General features: G+C 40.2%; 1 protein-coding gene across 1 annotated transcript; it reads left to right on the top strand.

The window, feature by feature from the left end:
• Nucleotides 1-85: 85 nt before the first annotated feature.
• Nucleotides 86-5,860, top strand: LOC135204171 (uncharacterized). The gene is made up of 5 exons (XM_064234216.1): nt 86-111; nt 695-834; nt 2,899-3,324; nt 3,601-4,071; nt 5,107-5,860. The coding sequence occupies exons 2-5, from the start codon at nt 717-719 to the stop codon at nt 5,583-5,585; spliced, it is 1,494 nt and encodes a 497-aa protein (XP_064090286.1). The 5' UTR covers nt 86-111; nt 695-716; the 3' UTR covers nt 5,586-5,860.
• The last annotated feature ends 8,197 nt before the right edge of the window (nt 5,861-14,057 follow it).

Raw genomic sequence — 14,057 nt, forward strand, 5'->3', positions numbered from 1 at the left:
CTGTTTTGATGGCACTGAAAAACAGGAAGCAAGTTTGGGTTTCCTGTGGTTATCAGGTCCCGCTCTGTCATACACCGGCAAACATTTGCAGACTCGAGAAGAAGTACAAAGGTAGGTACCGTGAACGGGTTCCCTTTACAGAAACATAAGTTATCGATCGTTGATGGAAGACGATAAAATTTCGCAGCGGGAAAACAGCTATTCCTGTTTAAGAGTTTATTACCTTCCAGAGTTGAATCGTCACATAAGCAACGCGTTTAGTTTGGATTTGATTTCAGTAGAGTTGACTTCCAACCTCCCAAATTATGTATTTGGGATTGCCTGCTGACTAGTGCTATTTAGCCTTTGGAAGATCATAAGTATATTAATGCGTTCTAATATGGACCTTTTAAAAGACACATATCTATCAAGTATCTCATTTTTATCGGTAAGCTTCAGATTGTAGTCGTTTCTCGTGATTTACCTTCACAAAACCTGTAGAATTATCGTCGCTGTTAACATTTTATTGGAAGTGATGCGTACTTTTTATAGTGTGAAATCACAGATACAAGACTTTCTTGCACTTACTTTTCTTCATTGTGGCAATAAAAGGTGACCCTTGATATGCTGAAGTGAGATTCATTTAGCTTATTCATAACCTGGCTGTGTACGACTCAACAACACCCATTAAAAAAAAATTCTCAAATATTGGCAGGATTACGGAAGCAGGTCGAGCAATGGCTGTGGTTCCAAAAGTTCTCAATAGATGGCGTGGAGGACTCGTTCTGCATTTATTCTTGCATGCCGAATGGATCTTTCTGGCTCGCGTCTTCCCCTCTTGCAGTGCCAGAAATAGTGAGTAATTAATCAATGAGACTTTTTAATGTCCATTTCATTTGAGGAGAACGTGGGGACCGTAGAATTCCGTTCGTCTTCATATCTGTTGCTCAGTAGTAATGGCAGGATTTTTATTATTAGTCTTAGAAAAGTCGAATGCAAATGCCATGGCATTTGTTCTGTTTAAATAAAATCATAGATATACATATATGCATACGTATGCACAAAGTGCATATATATATATATATATATATATATATATATATATATATATATATATATATATATATATATATATATAACTGGGTATGTTGTCGTTTCTAGAAAACTTCAATTTAAGGAGGAACAGGATAGTCAGAAGACGTGGTAATATTCCAGCCACTATTATTTCCTTAAAATAAAACAAGGGCACTTTATTTTTAATGGGAAAGTTTATAAGCAAATAGATGGCATGGCCATGAGCTCCCCTTTAGGACCTTCTTTCGCTAATATTTTTATGTGGCATTTAGAGGAACAGTTCTTTAATCATTGCCCACATAATTTTAAACCCAGATTTTATATACGTTATGTAGATGACACGTTTCCTTTTTAGATATTTTGGTCTCTCGCTCTGAAGAATATTTGATGACTGGGATTTTCAGGAAGAAAACTTTTACCGGTCTTGGGTTAAACTTTTTTAGTCACTGTCCCCCTGGTTTCAAGGTTAACTCATGTAAAACTCTCATTCATCGAGCCTTTTCCCTTTGCTCAACTGGAATAACTTTCACCTGGAAGTTAGGTTTTTAGAAACTTATTTTAAGAATAATTGCTATCCCCTGAACATGTTCAATAAAATCCTTAAAGAATATTTATACAATATTTTTAAGCCAAAAACTGCAGTCTGCATCGTTCCCAAAAAGATAGTGTATGTTCCACTACCATTCACTAATAATTCTGGCTCACTCAAACGTAAATTATTGTCATTCTTGAGCCATCTATACCCTTATGTTGAGTTCAGATTTATTTTTAATAACCCGCTAACTAGTGGAAGATTATTACATTTTAAAATCACCCTCCCGGAGTTGATGCGTACCTGCACTGTTTATAAGTTTAATTGCCCAAAATGTAATTTTGGGACTTAATGTGGGATGTTCCAAACGCCTACTGAAGGTGCGCATCGACTCTCATAGGGGTGTTAGCCATCATACAGGCTTACCTTTAAGCAAAAGAGAAAATAGTGCAATTAGACTTCATGCCATATCCTGTCCCCATCACATACAGTACAGCGATTTTGGAAATACTCGGACAAACAAAAAACAGCCATTCACTTCCCTTTTTAGAGTTCCTCCATATTAAAAAACAATCTCCAAAACTCAATAACCAAACCAACTCTGTTCCCTTGTTCACTGCATAATTTGCTTGTTTTTTATTTTTTGTTTGTTTCTCTCTCTCTCTCTCTCTCTCTCTCTCTCTCTCTCTCTCTCTCTCTCTCTCTCTCTCTTTTTCCCACACCACTTCTGCCCATTTCATTTGCAGTTTTCTAACTCGCCCAGTTGTCATTTAACTACGACATGAACAGTAGGTTCTCCAATATTTTGTACTACAGTATCATTATTTTTTTTTTTTACTCTGAATATTCATGTTTTTATTTTTCGCTCTCAGTATATTTCTGCGTTTTACGTAATCTCTTTTAACTTGTCATTGCTCTTTTATTTGCAGTTAACTTAGTTTTATGTTCCTTTTTTACTTTCTGTTGTGCATTTCAGGTTCCTTTTTTACTTTGTATTATGTATTTTAAAGTATTGTAATGTTTTTAGACATAGTCAATCAGTATAGTTCTTACTGTTTCTTTTTTTTTTGTATCATTTTATAGATAAGTGACCCTGATGATGGGAAAACCAATGTATTCCCGAAAGCTCGGGTGTGCCCTTATTTTATTTAAGGAAATAATATGTCTGGAATATTACCACGTCTCCTGGCTATCCTGTTCCTCCTTTATATATATATATATATATATATATATAATTATATATATATATATATATATATATATTATATATTGTAAGATCCTTTATTACGACTGAAGCCCTTCCCATTTTAAAGCATGTTCAACGAACGTACTGAATCCTGGAAAAAACATCTTTTCGACGAAGTTCACAGAGGGAATGGATACCAAAATTGAAACATTCGCCGGCGGTTGGCAACCCTTCCGGATCAAGTTCCTTCAGGAGAATCGAGTTCAGTACAAACTTGACTTCGTAAATCGTATCTCTACGCTCCATCTGAGCGTCCGGAGCCACCTGGACAAGTACTTGATTCGCAGCGACTTGGAAATTGACTTTATACACAACGAGATGATGCGCTTTGGATTAAGGAAGGAGGACTCCCGAGTGTGGGTCCTGGACGTCGAAAAAGGCGAATTTCTGAAGACAGTCCGGCTGACCGACGTCTCTCTCGACGGCGTTGACGATCTCGAAGTATATAATGAAAGAAATAGCAGGAGAAGAAAAGTCCTCTTCTGTTATCCACGTGAGTGTCCTGAGCCTTTCTGATATCGGTTTGTTCCTCTGATGTCACCGTCTGTTGTGGAGTTATGACATCGTTTTTATCCTCATACTCGAAAAATAATTTTGTTTCCATTACTTCACTGTCAGCCGTTTTCTTAAAATAGTTTTATTCGCCTTTATGATGCTTCAGACTTTCCACAAATAAATAGAGACAAGTACATCGATGAATAAATAAACTTTCTCAAGATCAACAAACAACCATAAAAATCTAGTAAAAATATTTTTGTTTCTTTTGCAGCTGCTCCTCCCTTAACTGATGCCCTAGTAACGACATGCCCCACCTGCCTAGCATGCCCGGAGACAGCACCGTGCCCTGAATGCCAGGCAGACTGTAAATGCGAAGATTGTTCACCGGTCACAGCTGAAGTGATTACTGGAACCTCAAGTCAAATCACAACCAGAGACTATCCCGCAAAAGTGACTTTGGAGGCGGCGACTTGCCCTCCATGTCCTTCGACTGCTTCTAGTACGAATGGCAACGAGCGTCCTTCATCCGCATGCCCAAGCCCTACTCCTTGCCCCACTGTATCTCCTCCGCCTTGTCCTCACACTACCGTGTGCTCAAATTGTGAGGACAGCTATCCAGGTCTGACCTCCTCGGTGTACGAAAGTCCTGGGTCTGGAGATGCTTATAGGTCTAAGCCAACGGAGTTGTCTGAACCATTGACCAACAGAACGTCTGAAGACTTCGCCAGAGTCTACGGAGATGGTAGGTGCCCAAATGTATCGTTTCACGAGTTCACGGCCTAAACCGTTGCTTGTGGTCTAAGTTAGATATTAGCTAGATCTTAACAGAGAGGTAGATATGCATACGATCGTCTTGCGAAACTGCAGCCTCGGTATTGTTATCTCGAATCGGTAGCGATCACTTGAAACAAGTTTTCTCCAGTAGTGTGGATGTCATTATGTCCAAAAGCACGTCTTTCTTTTTTGCTTTCATTTTCTCTTTCCTTCATTTTCCCTGTCTTCTGTTGTAATAATAATAATAATAATAATAATAATAATATAATAATAATAATAATAATAATAATAATAGCACAATTTGATGAAATTCTGAGTAGAAGCCTTTTTGCAACTTTTCCAAAACAACTCAGAAGAATTTTCCATTTACCTCATCTTGCCCAGGACAGCTGAGAACAAGAAAAGTGATAGAGATAGAATGAGAAATGATAAGAAACTTGGACATAATAAGCAGGAAGAAATTTCTAATGCTTTATTCTATTGTTTGTTATGGCTGAAGTATTAAGTTCTTTAAAAAAAAATATCGATAATAATGGAGATTCATGCTCAAAAATGAGCGAATCCATTGAGTGTGTGATCCTCAAACTTACGGTGATCACATTGGAAAACTTGCAGTAGCTGGTAAACAAAAAACAAAACAAAAAATCAGGCAATCATGAAATTAGTTTGTAATTTAAAGTTAAAAATATAACTTCCCGCAGTTTGGCTCTAAAAAGATGACCAGACACGGAGAAAGAGTACCTTTTTATTATGGTTTTGATATAGCAGGTTTCTGCGTATTTGCGCGTACTACTTTCTTTTAGAAGCAAAGGGATTTCATCCATTTTAACATGCACGTATATGTATGTGTGTGTTTTTTTTTCAAGTTGAATTGATAATGAAAGAATATTTAGTTGTGAGAAAGAACTAAAAAAACGCAGTCTAGAACACAAGCTGACAATGGCTTGAAATTCACGTTGTCTGGAACTTCAAATATCATTGGATAATTTGACCTCCCCGACAGGTATAGAATGCCCGAAAGCCCAGCTCCTGCTGTATATCCTGGAAATAGCTCTTGCTCTGTGCACATTAGCCACCATTGTCTCCACGGCACTGGCGTGCCAGTACAGACGCAAGTTATCGCTCACCAAAACCGGGAAACGTCGATCGAGTATCGCCTCCCGGGAGCCAAACGAGGGTTATAGGCCTAGAGGAGGCGACGCCCATCCACCGGAGCAGCGGACAAACGAGAGAGACACCCTTTACTGTCACGTCTATGAGGATCCCTACAGGTATCTCCAGGAGCCGAGTAATCGCCAGTCTCAGGACAATTTATCCCCTGAGGGGCAGAGCCATCCGGAGGAGGGAGGAACGGGGAAGGTTGCTGGATCCTTTCAGAGTGCTAGTCTTATTAGGGAAGATGCTCCCTACGACACTTTGCAGTTCCAGACATCTCCAGATCTACAGTCTATCGTTTACGGGTATCAACCAAACAATATTTAGGCTGCGTGCCTTTAACCAAGGTGTTAGGAACTGTGATTGTGTCTGAACTAAACAATAGTTTAAACGTTAACCAAGTTTCTCAAATATTGTGATTTTGTTTTCAATAACCACTAGATTTAACGTCAATAACATTTACATCAACTTAGGCGAAAAGCAGATTAGCTTGCATATAAAATTTCTATAAAAGATCTTCAGTCTATTCATAATATCTTTTTTTTTTTACCCTCTTCTATGATAAGAGGTTTAAGCATGTTGCAATAAAAGATAACACTATTTCTAGTTATTTTAGTTTATGTTCTCCCTTAATTTTTTTCAACCAGTATTTGTCGAGAAATAAGTGATTGTTAAACATTCATTATACGTAATAAACACTGCTACTTGCCATCCATTTTGAATTTATTGTTACTTGTCATCCAATTTGAATTTATTTTTATTTTGAATTTATTGTTACTTGATTGTAACTTGTCATCCAATTTGAATTTATTGTTACTTGTCATCCATTTTGATTTTCTTGTTATTTGTCATCCATTTTGAATTTATTGTTACTTGTCATCCAATTTGAATTTATTGTTACGTGTCATCCATTTAGCATTTATTGTTGCAAGCCCCTAAGAAGTCAACTTTACTTAAGGTGGACATTAATGATATCTTTATATGTCCAGATATTCCAGTTTTAAGTGAAAATATTAAGTAGAAAGTGGGTGCATTCTTTGCAAAATCTAATAAAAAAAAATATCTCAACCCTTAAAATTAATGTAACCCTTTCATAAATCTTGTACTTGTGATAAGTATATCAATATTATTGTTTTTCTGATGAATGTTTTTTGTTCTTAGCATCATGAAGTTAATTTTGAGAAAACAGGTCATTTTAAATAGTATAGTTCTCTCATTTAGTGTTGAAAACCTTTTAATATGCAAGTTTAGTTCATCGTATAAAAATTCATTCATAGTGAATACATTGTACAACATACATATATACGTAATATTCATAAGAAACACTTTCTTGCATTTCTGGTTATTTACGCACAACTGAAATGTACAAATTTGAAAAGCGAAGAAAGAACACCTGTTTCCCAAACATTCCAATTTACCATAAAACATTTCAGTGTTAAGATTTATATATAATAAATAGAAGTTCTGTATTGTTCTTTCATTGAATTATTCTGTCAGTCTCATAGGTAGTTTCTGTAATTGTTCTTCTAACAACAGTTGCTGTAGAGGTGTCATACAAGACGATATTACATGTTCATGGGTTGTCACTATAAGTCAAAATTGCTTAAGAGTTCAGCCTTCAGTTGTTTTGTGACCTTAGTTTAACATTATTTATCACTTAGGTTAAATGTACCATCTGAAACCACAGTCTGGGAATTGAATCCTTCGACTGAGGGAATCACTGATTGACGCTAGACAGAAACTTCGCCACTCTACTCCAAAATGGAGTTAAGGCCTGTCCACACTAGCGGGCATACCCGTCCGGCACTTCCAGCGGTTTATATTTTCTCTCGCTTCTGAAGCAGTGTTACCAGACAGTCGCGTCGTTCTGGCTCCATACTCGGTCGGTCAGTATAGTGGAACGGGTTGTGGGAACAGTGTTTGCCCGTCGGGCGGTGCCCGCTAGTGTGGACTGGGCCTTACACAGATGCAGGATTAAAACAAAATGAAGTTTTTCATAATAAAACTAATATTGTAATACTTACCTGAACACCAATGAATTAGCCCTGGTCCACTGACCAGCCCGAACTATATCACCCCATATATTTACCCACTAAGTGGGTAATTTTAACTGTCAGCGTTACCAACGCTGCAGGTAAAATCTAGTCCAATGAGTTACCTGTGTTACCATTGGCAACGCTGCCGCAAATACCGGCCACCAGTGGCCTTTCTCCTCAATTGAATCATTCACTATCAAATTGAAGTGGGGAGGAGGGTGGGAATCATTCAGGTGTTCAGGTAAGTATTACAATATTAGTTTTATTATGAAAACTTCATATTGCAATACACTCCCTGAACACCTGAATTAGCCCGATTAACAACATTTAGTCGGAGGCGGGGTCAATCTCATTCAGCCGACCTGTCCACGGAACATACGCTGGTAACTCATAAGCAACCTAGCATGTATCCTCACCTAGTTATCTAACTCAGAGGTGAGGATGTTTGCAAAGAAAGTACTTCAACATCATGTTGAGTCTAGGTACTGTCTAAGTCAGAAGTACCTCCCATGTGATAAGCTATACTTCTTATTCATGGAGGTAAAAACAAATCTTCTCACCTGGTTGTCCAGCTCAGTAGGTGAGGATGTTTGCAAAGAAAGTACTTCAACGTCAGTGTTGAGTTTAAGGTACTATCTGAGTCAGAAGTACCTCCCATGTGATAAGCTATACTTCATTATTCATGGAGGCGGCAAAATAAATAACAAATCTCCTCACCTGGTTGTCCAGCTCAGTAAGTGGAGGATGGCTTGCATAGGAAGTACCATACCGTCGGTGTCGAGTCCAAGGTACTGCCTGAGTCTGAAGAACCTCCATGTGGTATTCTATACCTCTCAGTATGGAGGGGAAATGTGAACCTCCCATTGGTGGCTATGTAGCCTCTCATGTATGGAGGAGAAGTCGAGTGTGCAGGACCTTCAGTTCTCTACTGCTCACTGATGTAGATGACTTGTGCTGAAGAAGTAGTAGTTATTTCAACATGACCATTGGGATCTGCCTAACCTCAAGGGCCTAAGGGACAATAAACTCTGTCTAAGCTTGACCAACAGAAACACTTAGAGTTCATTAGACTATCACTGCCGCCCTCCCCCCTAAACTTCTATCACCATAAATTTCATTTAGACTATCACTGCCTCCCTAAATTTCTAACACCTGAAAGTTCATTTTCGACTATCACTGCTTCCCTAAACCTTCTCACACCCTAACTCTACCAAGCCAATTATAAACCGAGTTACCGCAACGACGGGAGTCACGGGACCCCGAGAGTAACCTCTGAAGAAACTGAAATTCCTAAAGGTACGGTGTGTGAAAAACCACAACAATTCTCAAATAAACCACCTGCAGAATCGCCGACAGCGAAACATCCTCCGCAAGCCAAAGGGTAGCCCTCCGCGACACTATGCGCCCTTGGATTGACTAAGAACCCCTTTCTTATGATTGTCCGATAGCGCAGAGGCAATGATTTAACAATAGTCCCTCCTCTCCTTGACAAAAACATAGCATAACCCTCAGAAATGTTAGTCTGGTATGCAAACCCCGTCGAAACCAAAGTGAAGAGGTTATCAACAGTCCAGCTCAGAGAACACCCATCAACTCTCACCACATCCACACAGAGTGGGGCAAGGCCTCCCACTGGCTGTGAAAGATGTCTTCCAAATACGAGCCTCATGATCCGTAACCCCAAACCAACACGAATCAATGAAGGAACCCAATAGAGAAAAACCTCAACTGACTCGTAAACCGGAAGTCGGACTCCGGCAGAGGAGTTACTCTCTACCTTAACAGAAAAGTGATGATAGCTTAGTCCTTCCCCAAAAAACTGCCAGACTTGCCGCAACCAGACTAGCCTACTTGATGTTTGAGACTGCTGGTTTGGTTGAATACAACGTATCAAACATTACTTGAATTAACTGAGATTCCTCCGGAGCCTGGAATGCGGAAAGAGAGAATGGACAAAGTCCACAATCCGTTATACTCGCTTCCTTCGCCAGAGAAACCAAAACCCACAAATAGCAAACGAGGTCTCCCCTTAAAGGTATCTATCCTCTGTCAAACCTGTCCGGACAAACCGGAACAGGAAAAAGGAGAAAAACCGAACCACCCACAAGACAGCAGCCAGAACCCGGAACCTACTACGCCTGGGTGCTCGATACCAAACGACATACAAGATCCCATCAAATCTGAGCCTACCGATCCGATTGCGCAACGATATACCAACAAGAAAATGATAAACTCCTGTGCAAGTCGTACTCGACTGCGCAACCCACACTCCCCCCCCAAGACACGATGACGTAACCCTTCTGTCCGACCGCTGTCCAGGCCCTCAGAAGAGCGAAGCCGAACTGTCACTAGTTCCGCGAAACCTGGAAGAGTTAGGTACTCGACTGCGCATACCCTCCCTACCCAGTGCGATAACGTTACACTGAACCGAATATACCTTGGGCTTGGCGATGAACGCCCACCCATGCAAGTCACTCCCTTACTGTTGCGCCAAACGTGTATCACCAAGACGATGACTAACCTTGAACCAGTCTCACTTAACTATGAAACTCCGCACTCACCAGTGACAATGACACGAGACCGGGACAACAATAGGCGAGCCACACACCTCTAAAAGAGCTAAGAGCGAAGAGGTCGCAAAACGCGATCCAACTAACCCCCGTTACCAATACTAATCCTAGACTGGAGTCCGGAGCAAGTGAGGGAAAGAAGTATCCCCAGTAGACACGGAATCGAAGTCGAACCCACCTTGAAAACCCTTTGAGGTGGAACCGAAAAAACAGCAGGAAAAAGTTGAGAAAATAAGGAGAGAAAGTCCTACGAGTAACCACCGGAGCACCCTAGCGCTGACATTGTGCAGGTGGAGAACCAAGTGTGCGATACATAGTGCTTTCATAACGGGTTACGAACTGCGGAAGCAATGGGAGCCGCAGAAGGAAATTACCAGCTACCCTAAGAAGGGGGCCGAGGGCACAAAAGGGTGCTAACTACGATGCAGACGAACTACCAACGGCCGTAGCCACCCCCCCCCCCCCAGCAATTACCGCAGTAAGCATGTTACGTCTCACACACCTAAGGTATATAAATGGGAACGAAGAAGGAAGATTACTAACTACCCTATGAAAGGAGTGGGTGGTGACAACCGGTATCAATACAGTCAACGATGGCGCAGATGAATCTCCAACTGCCGTAGCCTGCTAAAAAAACAAATACGGAGGACACACTACGTCTTAAAACAAGTAAGGATGAAAATACGTAGTTGCGGATACCGCCTTGAAGCATCAACACCAGCAGCCTGAGAACTACAGGACCCGTGGAAGAGAGAGAGAGAGAGAAGAGAGAGAGAGAGAGAGAGATGAGAGAGAGAGAGATTGAAATCCTCTCCAAATTTCCAGGATGAAACAATGAAACTCTGGTTCTGCTGAGATATTGGCAAATAAAAAAAAAACAGGATGAGGGAGAAGACTCCGAAGCAACATCCGAAGAATGAGCAGCTAAACGAAGATTGTGTAAAGACATCATAAGTTTTAAAACCCAAAAAAACTGGGCGAGAGAGAAAACTAGACCGACTCTGTTTTCCCCAAGATAATCTAGGAAACATTAGAAATTCAGGAAAAATTATCAGACGTGATCGTGAATTAGTCCGTATTGAAGCTACAGTAATTGACTTGCGTTGAATTCGATTTACGATGGGGTTAGTATTTAAAATCGGCACTACATGCAAATAAGTCTTCCTATATCTCTCGCGAAGCTGGCGTAGGCAGCATCGTGCCTCAGACAGCGAGATTGGGTTTAAAAATAGAATTTAGGCCAAAGGCCAAGTATTGGGACCTATGAGGTCAGTCAGTCCTGAAGGGAAATTGACAGAATAGTGTTTTGAAAAGGTGTAACAGGAAGAAAAACCTCTCTTTTTGCATAATAAGTCAAGTGTTAGGAGATGGTGGAAAATAGGATGAAGAGAGAATATGAAATCAGGAGAGAGAGAGAGAAATTACAATCGTCTGGGATGAAGAGCGGATATGAATCAGGAAAGTGAGAGAGAGAGAATTACAATCGTCTAACATCTCCACCTCCATAAACTGCACCCTTCTTCTAAGTTAAAAAGGTATTATCTTAATGATAATATACTCGTATAACTGGGTACAGCTATGAACAACCGAACGAGAACTTGTTGCTAATGCGATCGAATCGTATAGCAACATCACTTTATTGTATTCATCCGCGGTGCGACGGTAATTACTGTATTCATGTTATAAATGTAGCTGAAGCTGATGAGGGCAATATTACGTGCATCAGCAACCTGAACAGATGTCCCAAGCTTTTGTATTAACTCAAACGCAGCCGTGATAAAAGAAAAGTATAGCATGAAAGGCCTCATTACTGTTTTCACACAACAAAGGATTAATAAAGTGTATAAAGTGCAAGGTTCGTAATCCTATGAAAACAAGTGAAATCGAACGGAATCGCTAAATTTTTACGCCATCTAACCTGAGGGAAAAACTAGCTTCCAATGAGACTTATATATATTAGTGAAATTTTGGCCTTAAATTACATCGTAAGACGAACAGTATGACTTCGTTCCACAAGTTAAGTATTCACATATTCATTAATATGCTAACTAGGAACAAAAACATTAGCCGAGACCAAGTGATATGGTTGAATCTGGAGCCAAGGAAACAGACAGCCGGCAACCATTGTCTGTCTAAGCCACGCCTTCTTACAACAAGCGCTGTTTGACGGCAAAGCTTTAGTAATTGTAATTTGATTGAAAAGTAATAAATTAATATTTTACGGTAATTAAATTAACTTTATTAGGGCTAATATTAATTTCAGTTGTCACTGTAATTGATAATACGACTGGTAATTATTTGTAACTGTAATTGACCATAAGCACAATGTAATTACTGACGGCATTTAGCCTGTTAAACGTATGAAGACGTCATACATACGAATTCCTTATATTTGACATCTGATATGCCAACAGATACCTTATTGACCAAGTTGAATGTCAACGTTGTTGAAAAATACGTCTCCTTCAAGACGTTTGTACAAACATGGCATAAGTGAGGAAGTGTTGTTACGTTAGTCACGCTAGCCAATCAGGACAGAATGATGGATACGGCGACGCAAACCAGTATTTGTCATTAGCTGATTCCAGAGTGAATGACTGCCGAGTTAGTTTATACTACGCTAATATGATAAACCATAATACAATTATAATGCTTTAGTCGGACAGAATCGGATCTTCATTCTGTTCGATTACATTCATATTGAATTATCCTAAGATCGGATTCTCGTTCGTTTTCAATTACACCTGTACTGAATTATCCGAAGTCAGAATGCCTTGAGCCTACAACGTTAGCCATTAAAAAAAAAAAAAAAAAAAAAAAAAAAAAAAAATCACTCTACCGATATGTGGTACCGTGAATACTTAGGCTAGGCTAGGCTACTGTATATGCATACGATATATCATCGTGAACACTAGGCTAACCGTAGTTAATTTTATTAGACTCTCTACATACTGGTTATTAATCGTAAGTCAATATGCATTGAACAGAGAATTAGTTGATATTAACAATTATCGTATCGTATAAGTAGAGGAAAGTAACCTTAAAGGCGAAGGAGTAGTACTCAACCCTTCAGAACCCGACAGACCCGAAACCAGATCTGAATGACCAACCATGGCCCTAAAGCTTCTGATGCAAGTAACTCGAAGCAGGAAAAACCCAAAGAGGCTCTAAGGACACTGTCGCTCTATAAACTACTACTTATAATGGAAAACCAACCCTAAGAAGCCTGCACTTCTCTTCCTAAACACTATTTAGCATGTTATCCCTACTCGTCTGTTATCTGACCGCTAATTTTTTTTTTATCATCCTGAGAACTTACACATCGAGAGAAGGGGAATCTGCTGCCAACACTGCCTGCTCCGCGCCGGGGGGGCCGGCAGAACCTACCCACTCGGAGGCTTGTGGTTCTCCATTACCCCCAGCACCCGTTAGGGCTGGTTCTGGAACAGGCAGGGGGGCTGAAAAAGAACGATTAGAATCAACTATACTACTAATACCACTATCTCTATTTTGGTTCAAATATTCGTCAGGCTAGAATATGCTTAACAGATGACCTGTCCACTAATTTCTAGAATAACTAAACTAATATTTCCTTGTCTCCTGACCAAGACAAACATCTCTGACTGGTATTGCACTGAACCTTCCTACACGAAATAACAAAAAGAACGTCGATCATGTGTGAGGGTACTCATCCTACGCTTGAAGGCGTGCAGAGCCGATGAGCACCAATATCCAGCAGTAGGAGGCTCGATCGTCGTAAAAGGCTCGATCGTCAAACTGTAGATGAAGCAGAAGCAGAGGCGTTTGCAGACGGCGACGACGTTTATTTTCTAACTTATCCATAGCGAGTATAAAGTGCTATCCAAAGTAAAACGGGAGAAAAAACGTTAATAACGTCCAAGGTCGTAATCTGTATCCAAAATACGAAAACTCTTGAGTGGGGTCGTGCTAAATGACCAAAAGTTCGCCTGATGTGGGACTGATCCGCACAGCATGGCGAACAATAAACAATTGAGGAGAAAGGCCACTGGTGGCCGGTATTTGCGGCAGCGTTGCCAATGGTAACACAGGTAACTCATTGGACTAGATTTTACCTGCAGCGTTGGTAACGCTGACAGTTAAAATTACCCACTTAGTGGGAAATATATGGGGATATAGTTCGGGCTGGTCAGTGACCAGGGCTAATTCAGGTG

The sequence above is a fragment of the Macrobrachium nipponense genome, chromosome 44 (genome assembly GCF_015104395.2).
Source record: "Macrobrachium nipponense isolate FS-2020 chromosome 44, ASM1510439v2, whole genome shotgun sequence".
Taxonomy (NCBI): domain Eukaryota; kingdom Metazoa; phylum Arthropoda; class Malacostraca; order Decapoda; family Palaemonidae; genus Macrobrachium; species Macrobrachium nipponense.